This window comes from Erythranthe guttata, chromosome 5, assembly GCF_056151865.1.
Source record: "Erythranthe guttata isolate IM_541 chromosome 5, IM_541, whole genome shotgun sequence".
Taxonomy (NCBI): Eukaryota; Viridiplantae; Streptophyta; class Magnoliopsida; order Lamiales; family Phrymaceae; genus Erythranthe; species Erythranthe guttata.
Window position 1 is genome coordinate 4,693,234 of NC_142537.1, and position 19,119 is coordinate 4,712,352.

A 19,119-nucleotide genomic window follows, 5' to 3' on the forward strand; every position below is an offset into this window, starting at 1 on the left:
ACCTTTTAATTTAATTCCCTTTATTCAATTTTTTTTCACGTTTACGAGTGAACGACCGTACAGCCAACGCAAAAAAGAGTTATTTATCTCGTTCATTTTTTTCTTTTTGTTCTTTGTTTCTCTTTCGCACACACAAAACTAGTGTGAAGAGTACAAGTAGTAAAACAACTTTTCATTTTGAAAAAGTTACAACTTTATCATGAAAATAATGTCAATTAAAATCAGAAGCAATTAATTCAGTTTTCATACATCAATGTCAAACGCTCTAATCATATTTGCAATATACACGTAATTGATTAAAATATTAATAGTATAACCTATTACAAGAATTAAAAGTACTATACAATGTTCAAATGGTGTGAAACTCCAAGAATATCTCATCTCTATGCTTTTTTTTTAATCCAAATGAGAAGGGGGGGAAGAAAAATAATAAATATTATAAAAAAAAAAAAAAAGGACAGCTTGTTGAGGACCAAAATTAGCCTGCAAAAGAAGAGGTTTTTTCGCCTGCAAAAGATCACAGATTTTTTTTTTTTTACTGCAACGACGATAAAAATTTATCCACATTCGAAACATTCAAGAACAATATGAAAAAAAGTAGAGTAATCCCAATCAAACCGATCGACAATGCAAAAGGAATGCAGTACACAGGGTAATTGCATTTTTTCAAGAAAGTACTAGAAGACGAAAAGAAGAAGAAAAAATACCTGTGATAAGGCAGAAAGAATCGAATGCAACTATTGCGATGGTTGCGACAATGAGATGCTAGGAGTTGATGCCTCCAGACCTTGTTTGCCTTGTATTGCTGATTTTAACACATTGTACTGCTCACATACAGAAGAATATACTGACTCTGTGTATGCAATTTTTGCCTGCAATACATGTACACCTGTGATATAACTCCCCTAGAAACGTATAATTCTTATATATACGTGCACCATTTTCATATATTTAAAATACCTACTAGTATAGACTCAATATTAATCGTTTTAATAATCAACTTCTAATATGCTATAGACGTACGTGCAAGCTTTTAGATCGAGATAGGCTCTTCTACTAGATCACTCCATTACGGTCCTAGATTTTGCATATTTTATTGACTTAACTTAATATTCATTCCTCAAAAAAAAAAAAAAAAAGGAAATTAACCACGATTGTCTAATTATGGACCTTTTTAAAGTCTTAGAAGGGGAACACGTTCAAAATATTTGGAGACTCCATGCTAAAAATAGATTTTTGGTAGAGGAGGCGACAGAAACCCTCAGAAAAAAACATCCTGAATTATATGAAATGTATATAGGTACCGTGTTGAACAAAGCTATGTATAAGTGGCTAGTGTATGTAAAGGTCATAGTCGAAGAAATTTTCAAGGTGTAAAGGTTCCGTTTATAAGCGTCAATTTAGGTTTATCCTTGATGTTCAAACGACAGCACCTAGGGGTATGATGCAATAATATCGCAATCGGTATCTCAAACATGTCAGAATTTTGGACGTGTATAAGAGTTCAACTCATTGAGTCAGACCTATAATCTTATTGGCCTCTAGTTAAAGAGTATTCTAATCCAAATTAGACCGAAATCCCGATTTATGTTTTCATATGGTTTTAATCAGAAAAAGAATGATAGATAACCTTCTCAGGATCTTTCAAATCCGAAGCAATTTCGTGATAATTGATACTGGGTGCAGCTGATAACCCAACCCCGTGAAAGGAAATTACTCTTTTCTCCCCAATGTCTTTCTCAACCTAACAAACAAACAAACAAACAAACTTTTGTTAGATGCATATAAGTAAAGAAATTACGGGTTGATAAACGATAAATTCATATTTTACCTGGGCTGGAGGGGGCATAATTTCATGGCACATCATTGCCAAGGGGTATATATGTCCAGGAATCCCAGCATGTTCCACAAGCCTTCTCATGTTGTCCACCGAGGATGCATCAAATGGCGCCTGTACATCTTAATGTCAGTATGTATAGGTCAAAACTAAGACTAACATAAAACGGGAGTTGGCCAAAGGCTAGGCAGCAGACAGGAAAGAACAAGTTTAATTGTCGGATTGTTAGATAATCATTAATGTAGTACAATAAATTGAGGTTATAATACTCCAACAGAGAAATATTATAATGGAGAAATGGCAAAATACCAGCGAAAAGGAAAGACGAGATCCTGATTTGACAAGATAAAATCGATGACATACCATTGACATCCATCATTTACGTAACTTTCTTTTTAGAGATATAAAATTATATGAGGCAGACTAAGTAAATATGGAAGAACACATACTGGATACCATTCGTTTGTAGCAGGATCTGGACGGTCCCTTCCACCACTTGGCGCGATCCAAATAATTTTTGATCCACCCCTTTAACAATGAAAGTAAACAATAAATCTTTTCCAAAAAAATAAAAGCATCAGTAATAAGAAAGATCAAAATAAAATTTGTAACAATCAAAATTAATACGTTGAAATAACAATTTATTGGTATATAACCAGAAATCTAAAACTATAAAACGCAATAAAAATGTACCTCAAAAGCAGCGACATTTCTTTCAAACTTTTTGTGTTTGCTCTTTTCTTCATATCTAGGAGATCAGGATCATCGCTCATGTGTTTCTTTGAGTAGACACATAAGAGATTCCTGACCAATTAAAAATTCAAAAAGTGGGGTTCACTTCTCAATAAAAGGCATACATCACTAAATCAAAATATTGAAGAATATTAAACTTAACACCTGCCCATACTAAATGGTTTGCAAAGAGGATCTGTAATCACCCTGTCTCCTGCCACATAGATCTGCAATATGAATAAACATATTGGCAAACTTATAGAGTACCTAATGTATGTATAAATATCACAGTTGTGTTTATAGCTAGACCATATTGTAGTTACCAAATTCTCGGCAATAAATGGATTAGTGGATTCAAGCAATAAAGCAATAACAGCTGGATCTGCTTCTGTTTGGTGGTTGGATATCAAAATTACATTCTCACCCTGACAGTTAAGAAAATGATGTACTCTTAGAAACAGATGCCAATCTTACTAAAGAGAAATAAAGCATAAAAAACACAAAATTTGTAAAGCAAATGAGCAGAGAATGAAACAAACAATGAGGTCACAACTGGGTAGTATGTTGTCATACTGCTACCAGAATTAGCTTTTACATGCTTAACAAATAGGCATTGCAGCACCTCAATATTTAATTTCATAAAAATCAATACGGTCATCCATTCTGCAAAACGAGTAGAAGAGAAAAATTGCACTCAAAGCTCTCAATTAAATTACCAACGTCCAATCACATCCTCATATTTAGAAGCATTAGTAGATTGAAGGGGCAACGAATAGGGACTCGAGATTAAGGAATTTCTGTTGAAGCACTAGCTCTGCTGAAAAGGCGGATTCCGTAAGGAATCGTGTGAAAATGTCAATCTTTGTCCTGATTATTAAGATTTACTTCCTAATTTTCTTGTTATTATTTTGTAACAGTATATTTTGTAATCGATAGCAGTTTACTATGAGGATTTGTATGATTCTTTGATGTAATCAATTTACATATCTTAAAGATCTCTTCCTGCTATAAGAAGAGACCTTTACTATGTGCATAGTGCGTCAGATAATAGGAAGAACTATAACATGAAGTTAACAAATAATAGACTTAAGCACTAAAATGTTTACCTGCTCAAGCTTCTTCTCGATTTCATTGAACACGGAGATATTGCCAACAAATGAATTTCTGAAATGGAAATTAGGTTAAGGTTAGAGGCACACTGTAAATCTATTTGCTCTGTTTACAAATACCTAGAAGCTACATTGCTGAAGGATGAAGGAAATTTCTACAAGGGGAAATAAGAAAAATTCATGACTTGAATATTAGTCATGAAGTAATGTAGGAAACATAAGGCCGTGACGCATTTTTCGAGATCCTCTACAAAAGGCTGCAAGTCATAATCCCTTTCTGGAGCAGGCCTTGGGTAAAAACATATTTGTTTATATGAGAAATGAGAAATGTTATTTTATATCCTTTAAAAATGTAAAATAGGCAATAGCAACATTAATAGTAATTAACTCATCTGAATTTTATTTGCTGATCTTATAACTCACCAAGTACAAGGAGACATCAACAATCAGATTCTTTTTTTTTTAAATCAGATTTTTTTTTATCAAAATCAGATTTTTTATTTAATAAAAAATCAGAGTTAAGTGTATACATTTACAACTTTAACCTTGTCTTGCAGCTGTAAGTGAATCAAACTGACTCTAACCCCCATTTCCTCCCCCTCCCATAACCCCCCAAACTAATTCTGGTGAGTCAACTCAAACTTCAACCCAAGCTAATGTAAAATTGGTTGCCAGACACATTCAAAATTAAGAGTTTAAAATTGCTAAAAGATTTTACTTGCTTGGTTTTGAGTTTGAAGAAGTCTGTATTTAATCCAAAGAATTTATCTTTATTTCTTGAGGGTTAGGCTGAAAACCGATTTTCTAAAATCTAATAACTTTTGTATATAAAATATTCTTGCATCTTCAAAGATAACCATCGCATCAAGAAAATTTATCAAGTATACCTTTTCTTTTTAATTGCAAATCTAACCTTTCACATATTTTTACCAAAAAATAAACTAAAAAGCAATTTGACAGACAAACAGACCATCACATTGATGATTTCTCCGAATTGCGCTCAAGGGAAGACACATCCAGGTGGGACGACACATCCAGGTGGGACAACACATCCAGGTGGTCCAGAATCAGGAGACGAAGCCATGGGATATCTTTGAAAAACCTCACCAACACATCCAGGTGGTCCAGAATCAGCAGACGAAGCCATGGGATATCTTTGAAAAACCTCACCGCTGCAGGGAAAGCCAGGAAACCGAGACTCTTTAACGGTGATATGATGACCACCAATCTTCTTCCCGTTCATCTCCTCGACAGCTTCTCTCGCCGATGTCTCATTGTCAAACACAACGGCACCAATATTTTCTCCAGTACGACGATTGATCCCAATCTGAAAAATTCAACACCAACAACACAAAAATCAATAATAAAAAAACTAAAAAGCAATTGAAAACTAAAAAGCAATTGACCGGCATGCATCTTAGATAGACAAACAGACCGTCAAACTGACGATTTCTCCAAACTGAGAAAAGGCGCATCGGAGGGATTCATCGGTCGTGCCCAACGCCAAACCATAGACGACGCATCCCAGTCGTCCAAAATAAGCAGAAGAAGCCATGGGATTTCTTAGAAGATCTTCACCGCTGCAGGGAAAGCTAGGAAACCGAGACCCTTTAACAGTGATAAGGCGACGGCCAATCTTCTTCCCGTTCATCTCCTCGATAGCTTCTCTCGCCGATGTCTCATTGTCAAACACGACGGCACCAATATTTTCTCCGGTACGACGATTGATCCCAATCTGAAAAAATCAACAACACCACCACAAAAATCAATAATAAAAAAACATAAAAAGCAATAGACCGGCGGCATCTTAGATAGATAAACAGACCGTCAAACTGACGATGTCTCCAAACTGAGAAAAGGCGCGTCGGAGGGATTCATCGGTCATGCCCAACGCCAAACCATAGACGACACATCCAAGTCGTCCAAAAAAAGAAGAAGAAGAAGCCATCGGATCGATTTGAAGACCGTCGCCGCCGCAGCGGGGTAAGCCAGGACACCGAGACTCTTTAACGGTGATACGGTGACCGCCAATCTTCTTCCCGTTCATCCCCACAACAGCTTCTCTCACATATCTATCATCCTCAAACAACACGGCACCCATATTCTCTCCAGTACGACGATTGATCCCAATCTGAAACCACCACAATAAACAATAAAAAATAAATAAAAACTAAAAAGCAATTTAGACAAACATACCATGACACTGTTGATTTCTCCAAACTGAGAAAAGGCACTTCGAAGGGACTCATCGGTCGTGCCCAAAGCCAAACCATAGACGAGACATCCAAGTCGTCCAAAATAAACAGATCCAAGTCGTCCAATATAAGCACAAGAATCCATCGGATCAATTTGAAGACCTGCCGCCATTGTTGAAAGAGGGTGAGGACCAATGTTTTGAAACTCGGACCGGACCGGCCGGTCCGACCGGTTTAACCGCGAACCGCCGCCAAGTCCGGTCCGGTTGGATGTAAAAACCCAAAAATGCCTAAAAACCGGGTCAGGTGATGAAGAACCGGAAAACCCACGGTTGAACCGCCAACCCGGAACCAGAAAAAACCCGGTTTTTCATCAAAACGAGGAAAAAAAAAGAAAAGTAAAAAATCGATTACCTCTTCACTGGGTTGACAAGAAAATTGAGAGTGATGCGGTTGTGGCTGGTGGGCGAGTGGAGGAAGAAGGATGATTAAGAAAGGAAATTTAAGAAAATGGGTAGAGGAAGAAGATGTGAGAGAGGGGAGTTGACGGCGCAAGTGTTATTTCAATGTAGGGTTTATGCTTTTATGTTTCAAAAATTGATTTAATTTGATTTATTTTTCAATTTTATGTAGTTTCTATAATTTGTGCTTTTTTGTGTATTTTTATATTTTATTCGGGTGGTTAATAAATAGAATTGTGATCTTTAGATAAATATTTAGTTGATCATAATCATAAATAAATAAATAATTTAAAAATATAATAATTATTTTTAAATATATATAAATAATTAAATAAATAAAAAATTAAAAAATCCAGTTGAACGGGTCCAACCGTGACCCAGTTAGCTGTCTGGCTTGATTAAAATCATTGGTGAGGATTGTTTGGCTACTACTGTAGCTGACTCCCGTTGATGTTTTTTATTTTATTTTTTTTGCTAAAAATTGCATTTAAATTATATAATATGGTGGGCCTAGGGGTGGAAATCGGAACCGATTTCGATCCAAATATTTCCGATTTTGGAGCAGTTTTGTATAGTCCGATATCCGAAATTTCCGAAAAAATCGGATTGGAATCGGATTTTGATATAGAATATCCGGAATTTCCGAATTCCGATCCGAAATGAATTCCTATATTTTCCGAAATTATATTTACATATATGGGTAAATTACAAACACCCCCCTGAGGTATGGTTAATTTACGAAAAAACCCCTCTTGTTTAGATAATTACATCTACCCCTTAACTATGATTTTTTTCTTACATCTCCACTCTTATGGTGTCAAATTCAACATAATCATCTAGATTATGTGAAATGTGTTCTAGTTTGTACTCGTTTTGTGTAATAATACAGTTTTTGATGCACCACAATCTAATATATACAAGCGAAAAAACACATATTATGATTATCTTGCTTCAAAACGTAGAGTTCGAATAAGATAAAACGGGTACAAATTAAAAGTGATAATATTCTATATAATCTCGAAGATTCCACTAAATTTGATGAGTTGAAGGTTGGTTGTAATTATCCAAACAAAAGGGGGGTTTTCGTATTTGACCATACCTCAGAAGTGGTCAGTGGCGTATCCAATGTGGTCCTAGGGTGTGCAACTGCACACCCTTGATTTAAAAAAAAAAATATTCCCTATATATTTATATATTATCTAACTGTAAATGTATAACTTGCGGATGAGATGTTGTAGCTGAACTGGTAAAGTTGTACCTACAAATACAAAGAGGTGCAGAGTTCGAGACTTTGATGAGCCCCTCTACTTTGTATTTTCAAAGTTTTTTTTATTTATTTTATTCCAAAATTCTTGTATATGACATATATGCTTGTTTTTTTTTTTTTCTAATACATATAATATTTCAATTGTTTTCAAAAATTTTGAATATGTGGGTATTTTTGAATATTTCAAAAAATCAAAATCTCCTAATAAAACAAATATTTTGCTATTTGCAACTTTAATTTATTTACCATTCCTTTAATATTTTATATAATCTAAATTATTCCAAAATTCTTAATTTTATATATACTAGTAATTTCACCCGTGCGATGCACGGGATTAGAATAAAATTAATGCAAAATAATATTTCGTTTATATCATAAAATTAAGGTGTCAAAATTAGAATAGTTTATATTATTAATTGCAGGAAGACCATAAAAAAAATGGAAATAAAGAACTTTTCTAGTCAAATTTCATGATACATCATAATAAGCAAAACCAATATTGCATAATTATATTATATTGTCAATTATTTTCCCAGCATGCAACAACAATTCAATGCATCTAATAAAATTAACACAGTAACAATCACTTGGTTGTACACTTGTAGTCCCTATCACTACCAATATAATTTTTAGGGGTTGAATTTGTGTAGAACCTACACTTAGTGAATTACACCATGTAGTTTTTAACCGTAGATCTACACATAATAACACACACGTCCATATGTATGTGCGCTTAGTGGATAGTTATTTATGTAGATGTACGGTTTAAAGCTATATGGTGTATTTCATCGGGTGTAGAATCTCATAAACCTAGTCAACATTCAAAATAATTAATGACAAAATGTTGTACAGTTTCAAATGCTACTGGATTGGAGTATGGGAGTTGACTTAAGTTAGCTTTATAGACTTAGCATATGACCATTTAAATGAGATGCTTAACTGTAAACACAAAACTAACTTTAGATTTGTGATGCACGAAATTTTTGTATTTTTAGAGATTATTTAAAAAGAAACACATAAAAATAAAAATACATGGAAAAAAAATATTTAATATAATTAATGAAAAATGTACACGATTCGAATTTTCAAAGTTTCTTGAAATATTTTGTATATGACTTAGTGCAGTGATATTATTATTATGTCAACCAGGCCAGAAAACTTAAGAATACAAAAAAAAAATGAATTAAAAATATTCTTATTCATAAAACTGAAATGTAATTTTTGTAAACATATTAGATGTCCAGAATAAAAGATACATAAATATATTGAAAACATATTACCATTTGACTAAGATGCTTGGTTATACGCCACAACTTTGGAGTAATACATTGAGTGTATAACCCTAACACTTGCTAGTTGTGGGAACCTTACAAACTGCTGTCAGCTAGCTAGTATTCTTTAATCTTCATCAATCTTTTATAAAAAAACATGCCCAGTAAAAACACAAACGCATGAAAAAAATATTTAGTATAGGTAGACATTAATGATGCAAATGACGAAATTAAATTAATTTTTACGTTTAGTTGTTAAGAAATTACAAATGAAACGATACACATCTTTTCTTTGAAGGAAACTCTCAATACATAAATAAAAGAATTTTCAGAAGAACACTGTTCATAAAGGATACAAATATTGGTTAAATTTCATGCGAATAAACATAACTAACTGGAAAAGTTTTGATTCCCTAAAATCTCTATCCCCCAAATTTTGATTTGCAAGCACTTAAATAGTTTAATCCACCAACAAATAATAATAGTGAAACAAATAAATCCTTAATGGAAAAAATACCGACAATTACACATTAAAATTTAAATTCCAAGAGGGTATAAAATTAGATTTGGAGAGAGTTTAACAAACAATAAACTAAGAAAACAATACGTACCTTGTGGTCGTTTTTTTTCTTTACGAATCCAATAGAACGAATTTGGATTGTTGCCAGAAATCGCCCGTTGAACACGCCCGTTGAACAAATAAACAAATAATTGCTAAACGAACTGCAGACAATAATCAAAGTTGGAAGCACAATATTGCAACAGATAAAACAATATGAAGAACCAATAGTAGCTTCCTCGGCCTACCTAATTTTCACTGATTAAGCATAACAATATAAATTCTTGATTCTTAATTTACTAAATAAAATAAAATAAAATAATAAAAGTAATTGATAATTGTAAAATTCAAATAAGCGGGAAAAATTGCCCTAGTGTTTACCAATGCAACCTTCCTTTTATTAATAAGATTAATAAAATGAAAATAATAAAATAATAAAAGATACGTAGATTTGGTGTGGGAGAAAAATCTGGATAATTCCTTGAAAAAACGTAATTAGTTTAGAATTAAAACATCATTAAAATTAGTTTAAATGAAAATTGAAATAAAAAAATAATAAAATAAATAAATGGTATAAAAGAATTCACCACACAATAATATATCATTAAAAGATACGTAATTAGTTTAAATGAAAATTGAAATAATAAAATAATAAAAGTAAGAAATAAATAATAAAAGTAAAAAATAATTAAATGACAAATGTAGCCAGAAAATCAGGATAATTCCTTGAAAAACGTAATTTGTTTAGAATTAAAATATCATTCAAATTAGTTTAAATGAAAATTGAAATAAAAAAATAAATAAATGGTATAAAAGAAGGGGTAATCACAAAAAAACCCATGACAAGAGCACTTAATTAAAAGAGGGACATCCAACTTTTTTGTCTTTCAAATAAATCCACCCCATTCAAACTTATTTGCAAATAAGGAAAATTCCTTTATATATACCAAAATTACCCCCAATTCATTGAAACCCAATTCAACTCCAATTTCATGATTTACACCCCAATTTATCCCAATTTCATCAATTAACCAATTTTAACCCTAATTTCAATTTTGACCCCAATTTTAACCCTAATTCTTATCAATTCCACCCATTATGCTCTAACTTCTTAAATATTACACATTGACCCCGGATTTAAACAAATATATCACATTAACCCCCAAAACTTTTTTTTTCAGAAAATAATTTTTTTTTCTGAATTTTTTTTTTCCGGCCAGATTCCGGCATTGACCGCCGGTCTCCGGCGTTGACTTTTTTTTTTTTTTTTTTTTTTTTTGAATTTTTGTTTTCCTGAAATTTTTTTCCGGCAGGTCAACGGCCGTTGACCGCCGGGTCTCCGGCGTTGACTTTTTTTTTTTTTTTTAATAATTTTGTTTTGTCTTAAAAAAAATATTTTAATTAATTTTACTGTCTTGGCTACTAAATTACTGTCTCCAGCAGCTATTTAACTGTCGGAGACAGTAATTTAACTGTTAATTGACTGTTTTTTTTTTTTTTTTTTCTTCAAAAATATTTTAATTAATATTACTGTATTCGTTGCTAAATTACTGTCTCCAGCAGTTATTTAACTGTCGGAGACAGTAATTTAACTGTTAATTGACTTTTTTATTCTTAAAAAAAATACTTTTAATTAATATTACTGTATTTGTTGCTAAATTACTGTCTCCAGCAGTTATTTAACTGTCGGAGACAGTAATTTAACTGTTAATTGACTTTTTTATTCTTGAAAAAAATATTTTTAGTTAATTCGGAGAAATCATCAATGTGATGGTCTGTTTGTGTGTCAAATTGCTTTTTAGTTTATTTTTTGGTAAAAACATGTTAAAAAAAAAAGTAAACATATATTCAACTTTCACATATCCAATACACATTCAAATAACTTAGAAAAATGCATTTCACTGGTGTGATGAAATTATTATCGGACAAAAGCAACATACAAATAAACTAATAACAAATATTTCAGTTGACATAAGGCCACTTCTTTAGACAAATAGATGATGTCAATAGAGATGTTTACATCTAAATAACATAAATTAATTAACAAACTCAATCTAGGAAGTCAACTAATTAAGGGTATAATCAAGTTCAACAAATAATTAAGAAATAACCTGCGAGAAAAATCCACATACTATTATTTATTATATAACACAAAATTCAATCCAACTATTGGCAACACGAGTAATGTTCAACATATCTCAGACTCCTCAAGTAGCTACAATTATATATAGTATTTTCATATTTTTCACTCAATTCAAAACACAAAAACGTGAAAGTGCATTGATAAAAAGATTTATACCAATAAAATATAACATGTTAAAATGATTTAAACATAAATTTTCTTAGCAAGACAATTTTTCGGTAGTGTTATTCCCTTGCATTCTTAGAAAAGGCACGAAAGTCCCTCATCATGAGATGCCTAAACTGATTATCGTTTGGTCTGTAAATTACGAAAGTCGATCCTAAAGTCAACAAGATTTCACCTACCCTTTAGTCCAAGGCACACTGGTACGGTGTAATGTATGGAGCTTACTTAAGAAGATAAACATAAGGAACAATTAGTATTTTAGGCCAAAGTTCATTCTGAAACAAGTACAAAATGAATGAATTAGGGAAATTCAATAAGTAAATGTTAAGCGAGAATTAAATTAAATTTAATATAACATACAGTTTTGGGGAGAAGTGTACCTTTGTCAGATGAGGAGTTGTAGGATTCGGTCTTGCTGTTCCATCAGCAAATCGTCTCTCCCAGGATGACCACCGGGGCCGTTCGACTTTTTCCCAAATGCTTCGCTACGATCTTAATGCCACCTTCCAAAGAATTCCTCGACCATAATTGTACACGCGCATTCGCCGGAGTAGTAGACGGCGTCGTTAAGGCCTCTTCCAGACCCTTTTGAGTACAACACATGTTTAATCAGCTTCAGATACTTGGGAGCGGATTCTAGCGGCGGCGAATTTTCAGATGAAGTTTCAGATCAATAGGTGACTTCTCAAATTAACCATGGATCCGACCAAGTACGGGACCTGAGGACCCGTCGGATCTGAAGAGATTAGAAGAAGATGAATTGTGTTTCATTTACATCAATACAGGGAATATATATACAGATTATAAAATGTTCAAAATAGGAAATAAGTTACAATATTAAATTGATTAAATCAATTAGAATAATTTCATACGGATTCTTTGAATTTGAATTCCCATGATTTTATCCTTTGTTTGATAGCCTTGATTTCCTCCTTTGACTTTCTTAAGTATTATCTTTATCATGCCCCCGCAAGATGGACGATCGTGGTGCAAGTCCAATCTTGGCTTTAAGAATGTCAAATTGAGAGCGAGCAAGAGGTTTAGTAAGAGCATCAGCTAGTTGATCTGGTGCAGAAATATGTGATACTCGTAGTAAACCATTTTTAACCAGTTGCCGAACAAAATGATAGTCGAGAGCAATGTGTTTCATGCGTGAGTGGAAGACCGGATTCGAACAAAGGTTTGTTGCTCCAACATTATCACAGTAAATGACAGGAGACTGAGGCAGATGTACACCAAGTTCAGTGAGGAGAGAACATATCCATCGAATTTCTGCAGCTGTAGAGGCTACAGATCGATATTCAGCTTCAGTGGATGAGCGCGCTACAGTACGTTGTTTCTTAGAGCTCCAAGAGATAGGATTCTGACCAAGATAGACTATATAAGCACTAGTAGAAGTGTAGTCATCTTTGTTACCTCCCCAATCAGCGTCTGAATATGCATGAAGTGTAAGTGGGGATTTTTGACGAAGAGAAATGCCATGATCTAAGGTGCCACACAAATAGCGCAATAAACGTTTAACTGCATTCCAGTGATCACTTGTTGGTTGATGCATAAATTGAGAGAGTTTGTTAACTGTGTAAGCAATGTCCGGCCGAGTGAGAGAGAGATATTGGAGACTACCAACAATTGTCCGATATTCAGTTGGATCAGATAAAGGATTGCCTGATTGTAACGTGAGGACAGGACTAGTGGCAAGTGGTGTGCGAGCTGGCTTGGCTGCAGTCATGTGAGTTTTTGCAAGAAGATCAGCAATGTACTTTCGTTGACTCAAGAAAAGGCCATCTTTGTGAACATTTACTTCAACTCCAAGGAAGTATGTTAAGGGGCCAAGATCCTTCAAAGAGAATCGTTCGGATAGCTGTTTGATGAAGAGTTTCACGGCTTCGACATTATTGCCAGTGATGATGATGTCATCGACGTAGACTAGAAGATATAAGATGGTGCCGTGGTTGGTGAAAATGAACAAGGAGCTGTCTGCAATGGAATTGGTGAAACCGGATTGGAGAAGAAATTGGCGCAACTCATTATACCAGGCCCGTGGAGCTTGTTTTAGGCCATATATAGCCTTGTGTAGTTTGCAGACATGATGAGGATAATCACGATCGATGAAACCCGGAGGTTGAGACATAAATACATCCCCATTAAGTGTTCCCTGAAGGAATGCATTATTGACATCAAGTTGTCTAAGTGACCATCCATGGCTGACCGCTAGACTGAGAACAAGACGAACAGTAGATGGCTTGATGACTGGACTGAAAGTTTCAAAATAATCAATGCCAGGGCGTTGATGAAACCCTTTTGCGACCAAGCGAGCTTTGTACCTGTCAATAGAGCCGTTAGATAAATATTTGGTTCGAAATATCCACTTACATCCGATCAAGTTTTGAGTTGGGTGAGAGGGCACTAGTTCCCATGTCCCATTACGGATTAAAGCATCAAATTCATCGGACATAGCTTTCCGCCACTTGGGTTCTTTGAGTGCTTGGGTAACGGTAGTGGGTTCGAGGGTATGTTCTTGGAGTTGAGCAGTAAGGGTAAGTTTTTGAATCGGTTTGTGAATATTGTGTTTGGAGCGGGTGATTATAACACGGGATGCGGGTATGAGGTCAGGTTGAGTGGGATTATGTTGGACTGTCGAATGACTGTTAGATTCTGGAGTGGGTGTTTCGTTGGTGGGATCATTTGGCTGTTGGAGTTGGTTTGAGTTCGTGGTAGTAATTGGTGAGGGAGCAGGGTCGGTGGTTAGGGATGGTGTAGCCGACACGGGCAATGTCATGGAGCACCACTCAGAGAGAACCGATGAAGTGACACGAGGAGTGGAAGAGTGAGACACACTAAATGGAAATATGGACTCAACAAAGCGAACATGGCGGGATGTGTATAGACGGTTTGTGGATGTGTCAAGACACAAATATGCACTTTGAGTGGGAGAATATCCGACAAATACACAAGGAGAAGAACGTGGTTCGAGTTTGTGAAATGTGTATGGGCGAAGCCAAGGATAGCAGAGACATCCAAAGCTTCGGAGCTTAGAGTAGTTGGGAGATTTACCAAAGAGTTTGAAATATGGTGATAGTTGGTTTAAGGTTGGGGTGGGAAGACGATTTATGAGGTAGACGGCAGTAGAAAATGCCAAATGCCAGTATGATAGAGGCATAGATGCATGGGTGAGAAGAGAAAGACCAGTTTCGACTATATGCCGATGACGGCGTTCAGAGTACCCATTGTGTTCAGGTGTGTGAGGTGGAGAAGTAAGATGTGAGACCCCATTAATTGTTAAGAATGAAGATAGAGCTTGAAATTCCCCCCCATTGTCAGAGTAAAGTGTTATGATCGGACGACCAAAGAATTTTTCCACTAGGGCTTTGAAGCGAACAAAGACATCATGTGTGTCAGATTTGCGTTTAAGGGGATAAAGCCATATGTATTTTGTGTAATGGTCGACGAAGATGACGTAGTACTTGAAGTTGTCAACTGAGTGGACGGGTGATGTCCACAAGTCAGTGAAGAGTACTTCAAGTGGGGAAGATGTGGTTAGAGTAGAAGTAGAAAATGGTAACTTGTGACTTTTATTACATTGACACGAATTGCAATTAAAACCGACGGTGGAGGAATAAGAGACATCTAAATTAAATGAAGACACAATATTTTTGAGAACCGACAAGGAAGGATGTCCTAGTCTATGGTGCCACTCGGACGAAGTGGTCTTGACACTGGAAAATGCGATTAAGGGTGACTGAGTGGTGGAGGTTGGCCATTCGTATACACCATCCTTAGTCCGACCCTGCAGTAGGATTGCCCCCGTAGGAAGATCCTTCACATGAAATACATAGGGTAAGAACTCAATAGAAGTATTGTTAGCTTTGCAGAATTGGGAAATAGAAATGAGATTGCGTTTCATGGTGGGAACACATAAGACATTAGATAATGTAAATGAGTGAGATGGAGTAGTAGGTAGGGTTGAACCAGTGTGGGATATAGGCAGACCATTGCCGTCACCAATCATAATTTCATCGGTGCCTTCATAAGGATTGTGAAGAGCCAAATTGCTTAGATCAGTGGTGACGTGGTGTGAGGCTCCACTATCAAGCAGCCATTTGTTGGTATTTGGATTGGTTGTTGCAACATTAGCTTGCATTTGCCAGGCAGGTGATTGACGGAATTGAGATGAATTTCCCAAACGAGGGGGCGGCTGCACATGTGGAAATTGTTGTCGGAAAGTGGGACAACGGGAGACTACATGACCTTGAGTATTGCACCATTGGCATCGACCAAGAAATGGACGAGAAGGAGGTCGACTGTCACGAGTGTTTGAGGAGAAATTTCGAGTGGTGGTTTGAGTGGGTGTAGATGTAAACCCAGGAAGACGATGGGTGGTATTAGTTGTGGATCTATGAGCCGAGCGGACATTCGTAAGATAAGCAGATGCTGGTATGGTGGAGGAGTTTATTTTGTTGCGGAGAGAGAGTTCTTTGTTTATGAGTTTTTCGTGGAGTTCATCGAATGAAATGGTGGAGTCGCGCCCATTCACGGAATCGATGATGGATTGATAGTTTTCATCAAGACCTTCAAGTACTTTTTCTATCAGATCTTCAAGATCGAGAGGTTTGCCAAGGGCCGCAAGTTCGTCGGCTCGAGTTTTGATGGACTGCATGTATTCGGTAATGGATTGAGATCCTTTGGTGATGTTTTTAAGATGATCTTTGAGTTGCTTGATATGACCACGAGATGGTCGAGCATAGGTGTTGGCGAGTATTTTCCAGGCTTCATAGGAGGTTTGAGATTGTGTGATGAGAGGTACTAAAGAGGAGGAGAGAGTGCCAACAAGAGCTCCAAACAATAGTTTGTCTTGACGGAGCCATGTTAGATATTGAGGATTAGGAGAAATGACATTATTCGTAGTGATGGTGGTAGGAGGAGAAGGGTGTGACCCATCAATAAATTTTTGCAGGTCATAGCCAATAAGAATGGCTTCCATCTGGGTTTTCCAAGAAAGATAATTTGTTGGTGTGAGTTTAATTGAGTTGTGGATGGTAATCATGGTTAGTGGTTTTGTGGGCTCTTGGGTATTAGGAATAGTGATTTGGGGAGTCTCGGTTGCCATTGAAATGAAGATTTGGATGATGGGTTTGCTGAAAATTGTGCTGGAAAACAAAAAAAAAATTTATAACCAAGGATCACCCTTGGCTCGATACCATGAAGAGATTAGAAGAAGATGAATTGTGTTTCATTTACATCAATACAGGGAATATATATACAGATTATAAAATGTTCAAAATAGGAAATAAGTTACAATATTAAATTGATTAAATCAATTAGAATAATTTCATACGGATTCTTTGAATTTGAATTCCCATGATTTTATCCTTTGTTTGATAGCCTTGATTTCCTCCTTTGACTTTCTTAAGTATTATCTTTATCAGGATCAACCCGGATTTTCTGGTTTTTTTTTGTCCAAAAACTTGCAGGGGGTTCAATTACTCGGAAGAATGAACAACTCTTATCATTGGTCAACCAACATAATTGATTAAAAGTTGACAATAAATATATATAATACAAAACACTGGTGTAAAAAATGATAAATATGTTAAATAAATTATTAATTTTCATATTAATTTTATTATTAAATTAATTTTAAATAAATGGGTTTTTGTGAATAAGTCTTCAACCAATGATGTTTATTATTCTAGGTTTACGGGCTACATCTCTTTCACCAGTAAGCTCATCCCTTTAATATTTATTATAAATAAAGAAAACATTCATCTATATATGTCAGTATTACCCTCAATCATTTATACCCAATTCTTAATTCTAACCCCAATTTAATCAATTTTTCCACAAAACCCCAATTTTGACCACAAAATTTGAATTTTGACTTTTTTTTGGAGCATACTTTAATATGCTCAAATTTCACCCTTAACTTAACTTAATCTCAATTTGACCCCAAATTTCACAAATTATTCAATTTTGACCCAAAACATTTTCTTTTCAAATTTTTTTTTTCAAAAAATATTTTTTTGCTGCCTGATTCCGGCGTTGACTTTTCAAAAAAAAATTTCTTTCGGATTTTTTCTCTGGTTTCCAGCGTTGACCAGCGGCGGTCAACGCCGGTCTCCGCGTTGACTTTTGTTTTTTTGCTTTTTTCTTTTCTTGGTTTGTTTTTTTTTTGTTCACGCCCGCCGCTAAACTTTGACCGTAATTGTGCTGTCACTGACAGTAAATTAACGTAATTATACTGTCATTGATAGTTAATTAACGTAATTGTACTGTCGTTGACAATACATTTATGTAAATGTGCTGCCAGAATCCGGTGGGAAAAAAAAAATGGAAAGTCAACGCCAGAATCCGGTGGGAAAAAAAAAAGTTGTTGAATTTTTTTTTTTTTTTTTAAGTTTTGGGTCAATATTGAATAATTTGTAAAATTTTGGGTCAAATTGAGGTTAAATTAAGTTAAGGATGAAATTGGAGCATATTAAAGTATGAGGGGTTATTTTAGTCATTTACAAAAATCAGGACCATGTGTAGACTTATTGGTAAACGAGTTTTTTGTCTTGATCGCTTTATAAATAAGTACCCATTGATGGACTTATTTATAAAGACCCCTTGAATAAATTATTAACAAATGCAATATAAAAAATATATAGAATCACGGTTCAATACTTCAAAACATCAATTATTAATTACTATATCAATATAATCTCTACTATTGAAAAATATAAACTATTGAATCAATTCAATATATAAACAAACCCGTTGACTTAATACAAACTCACCTATGTTTTTAAAATCGATAGTGTGAAAAATCAAATGAAAAATAGAATAAGATGTTTATTTAAAAAAATAGATTATAACTCATTTCAATTAATTTAAATCGATTAACCTCAACTGTTGACAAGAACTTATTAAAATTATTGATTATTTTATCATAAGATAATCTATATACTATATAAAATTAAAGTTGAATTTCACACCTAATTGATTGACATTTGTCAATTTTCAAATGATTACATGTCCTTAAATTCATCCCATGTGTCCATTTGATTGGTTAAGAAAATTAATCAAAAAACACGTCATCATTTATATAATTATACATGTCATTAACAATAATTATTAACTTTATATATAATATTAATTTGTATATATAGAAATTACCAATCAAAACATCCATATCACATTTAACAAATCAACACCAATTTTAATTTCACACGTATCATATAAAATCATGCGTATGATATATATATATATATATATATACACACACACACACACACACACACACACACACACACTAGGTGAGGAGCACCGCGCAATGCGCGGTGCCAGTGCCCTGTTTATATATTTGCAAAATGTGTTTTTATGTTGGCGTGAGTTTGAACG

The 19,119-nt window shown here is 34.5% G+C and overlaps 3 protein-coding genes across 3 annotated transcripts in view; all 3 read right to left on the reverse strand.

Annotated features, from left to right (window-relative positions):
• Positions 1–274: 274 nt before the first annotated feature.
• The window catches only part of LOC105963211 (glycerol-3-phosphate acyltransferase ATS12, chloroplastic), a 66,773-nt gene continuing 47,928 nt past the window's right edge, over positions 275–19,119 (reverse strand). The window contains exon 13 of the mRNA XM_088818695.1: positions 275–507. The gene's annotated coding sequence lies outside the window, so the exon portion shown is untranslated. The remainder of the gene's footprint in view (positions 508–19,119) is intronic.
• LOC148770478 (glycerol-3-phosphate acyltransferase, chloroplastic-like) lies at positions 706–4,268 on the reverse strand. Its single transcript, XM_088818320.1, has 10 exons — positions 4,209–4,268; positions 3,799–3,833; positions 3,676–3,733; positions 2,893–2,994; positions 2,735–2,796; positions 2,531–2,641; positions 2,287–2,365; positions 1,832–1,951; positions 1,631–1,744; positions 706–872 (listed from the first exon to the last, which is right to left on the reverse strand). Exons 1-10 carry the CDS (start codon positions 4,266–4,268, stop codon positions 738–740), a joined length of 876 nt encoding a protein of 291 aa, XP_088674446.1. The 3' UTR covers positions 706–737.
• LOC105964493 (uncharacterized) lies at positions 4,491–6,044 on the reverse strand. Its single transcript, XM_088818696.1, has 5 exons — positions 5,875–6,044; positions 5,504–5,809; positions 5,114–5,413; positions 4,792–5,005; positions 4,491–4,677 (listed from the first exon to the last, which is right to left on the reverse strand). The coding sequence occupies exons 1-5, from the start codon at positions 6,016–6,018 to the stop codon at positions 4,595–4,597; spliced, it is 1,047 nt and encodes a 348-aa protein (XP_088674822.1). The 5' UTR covers positions 6,019–6,044; the 3' UTR covers positions 4,491–4,594.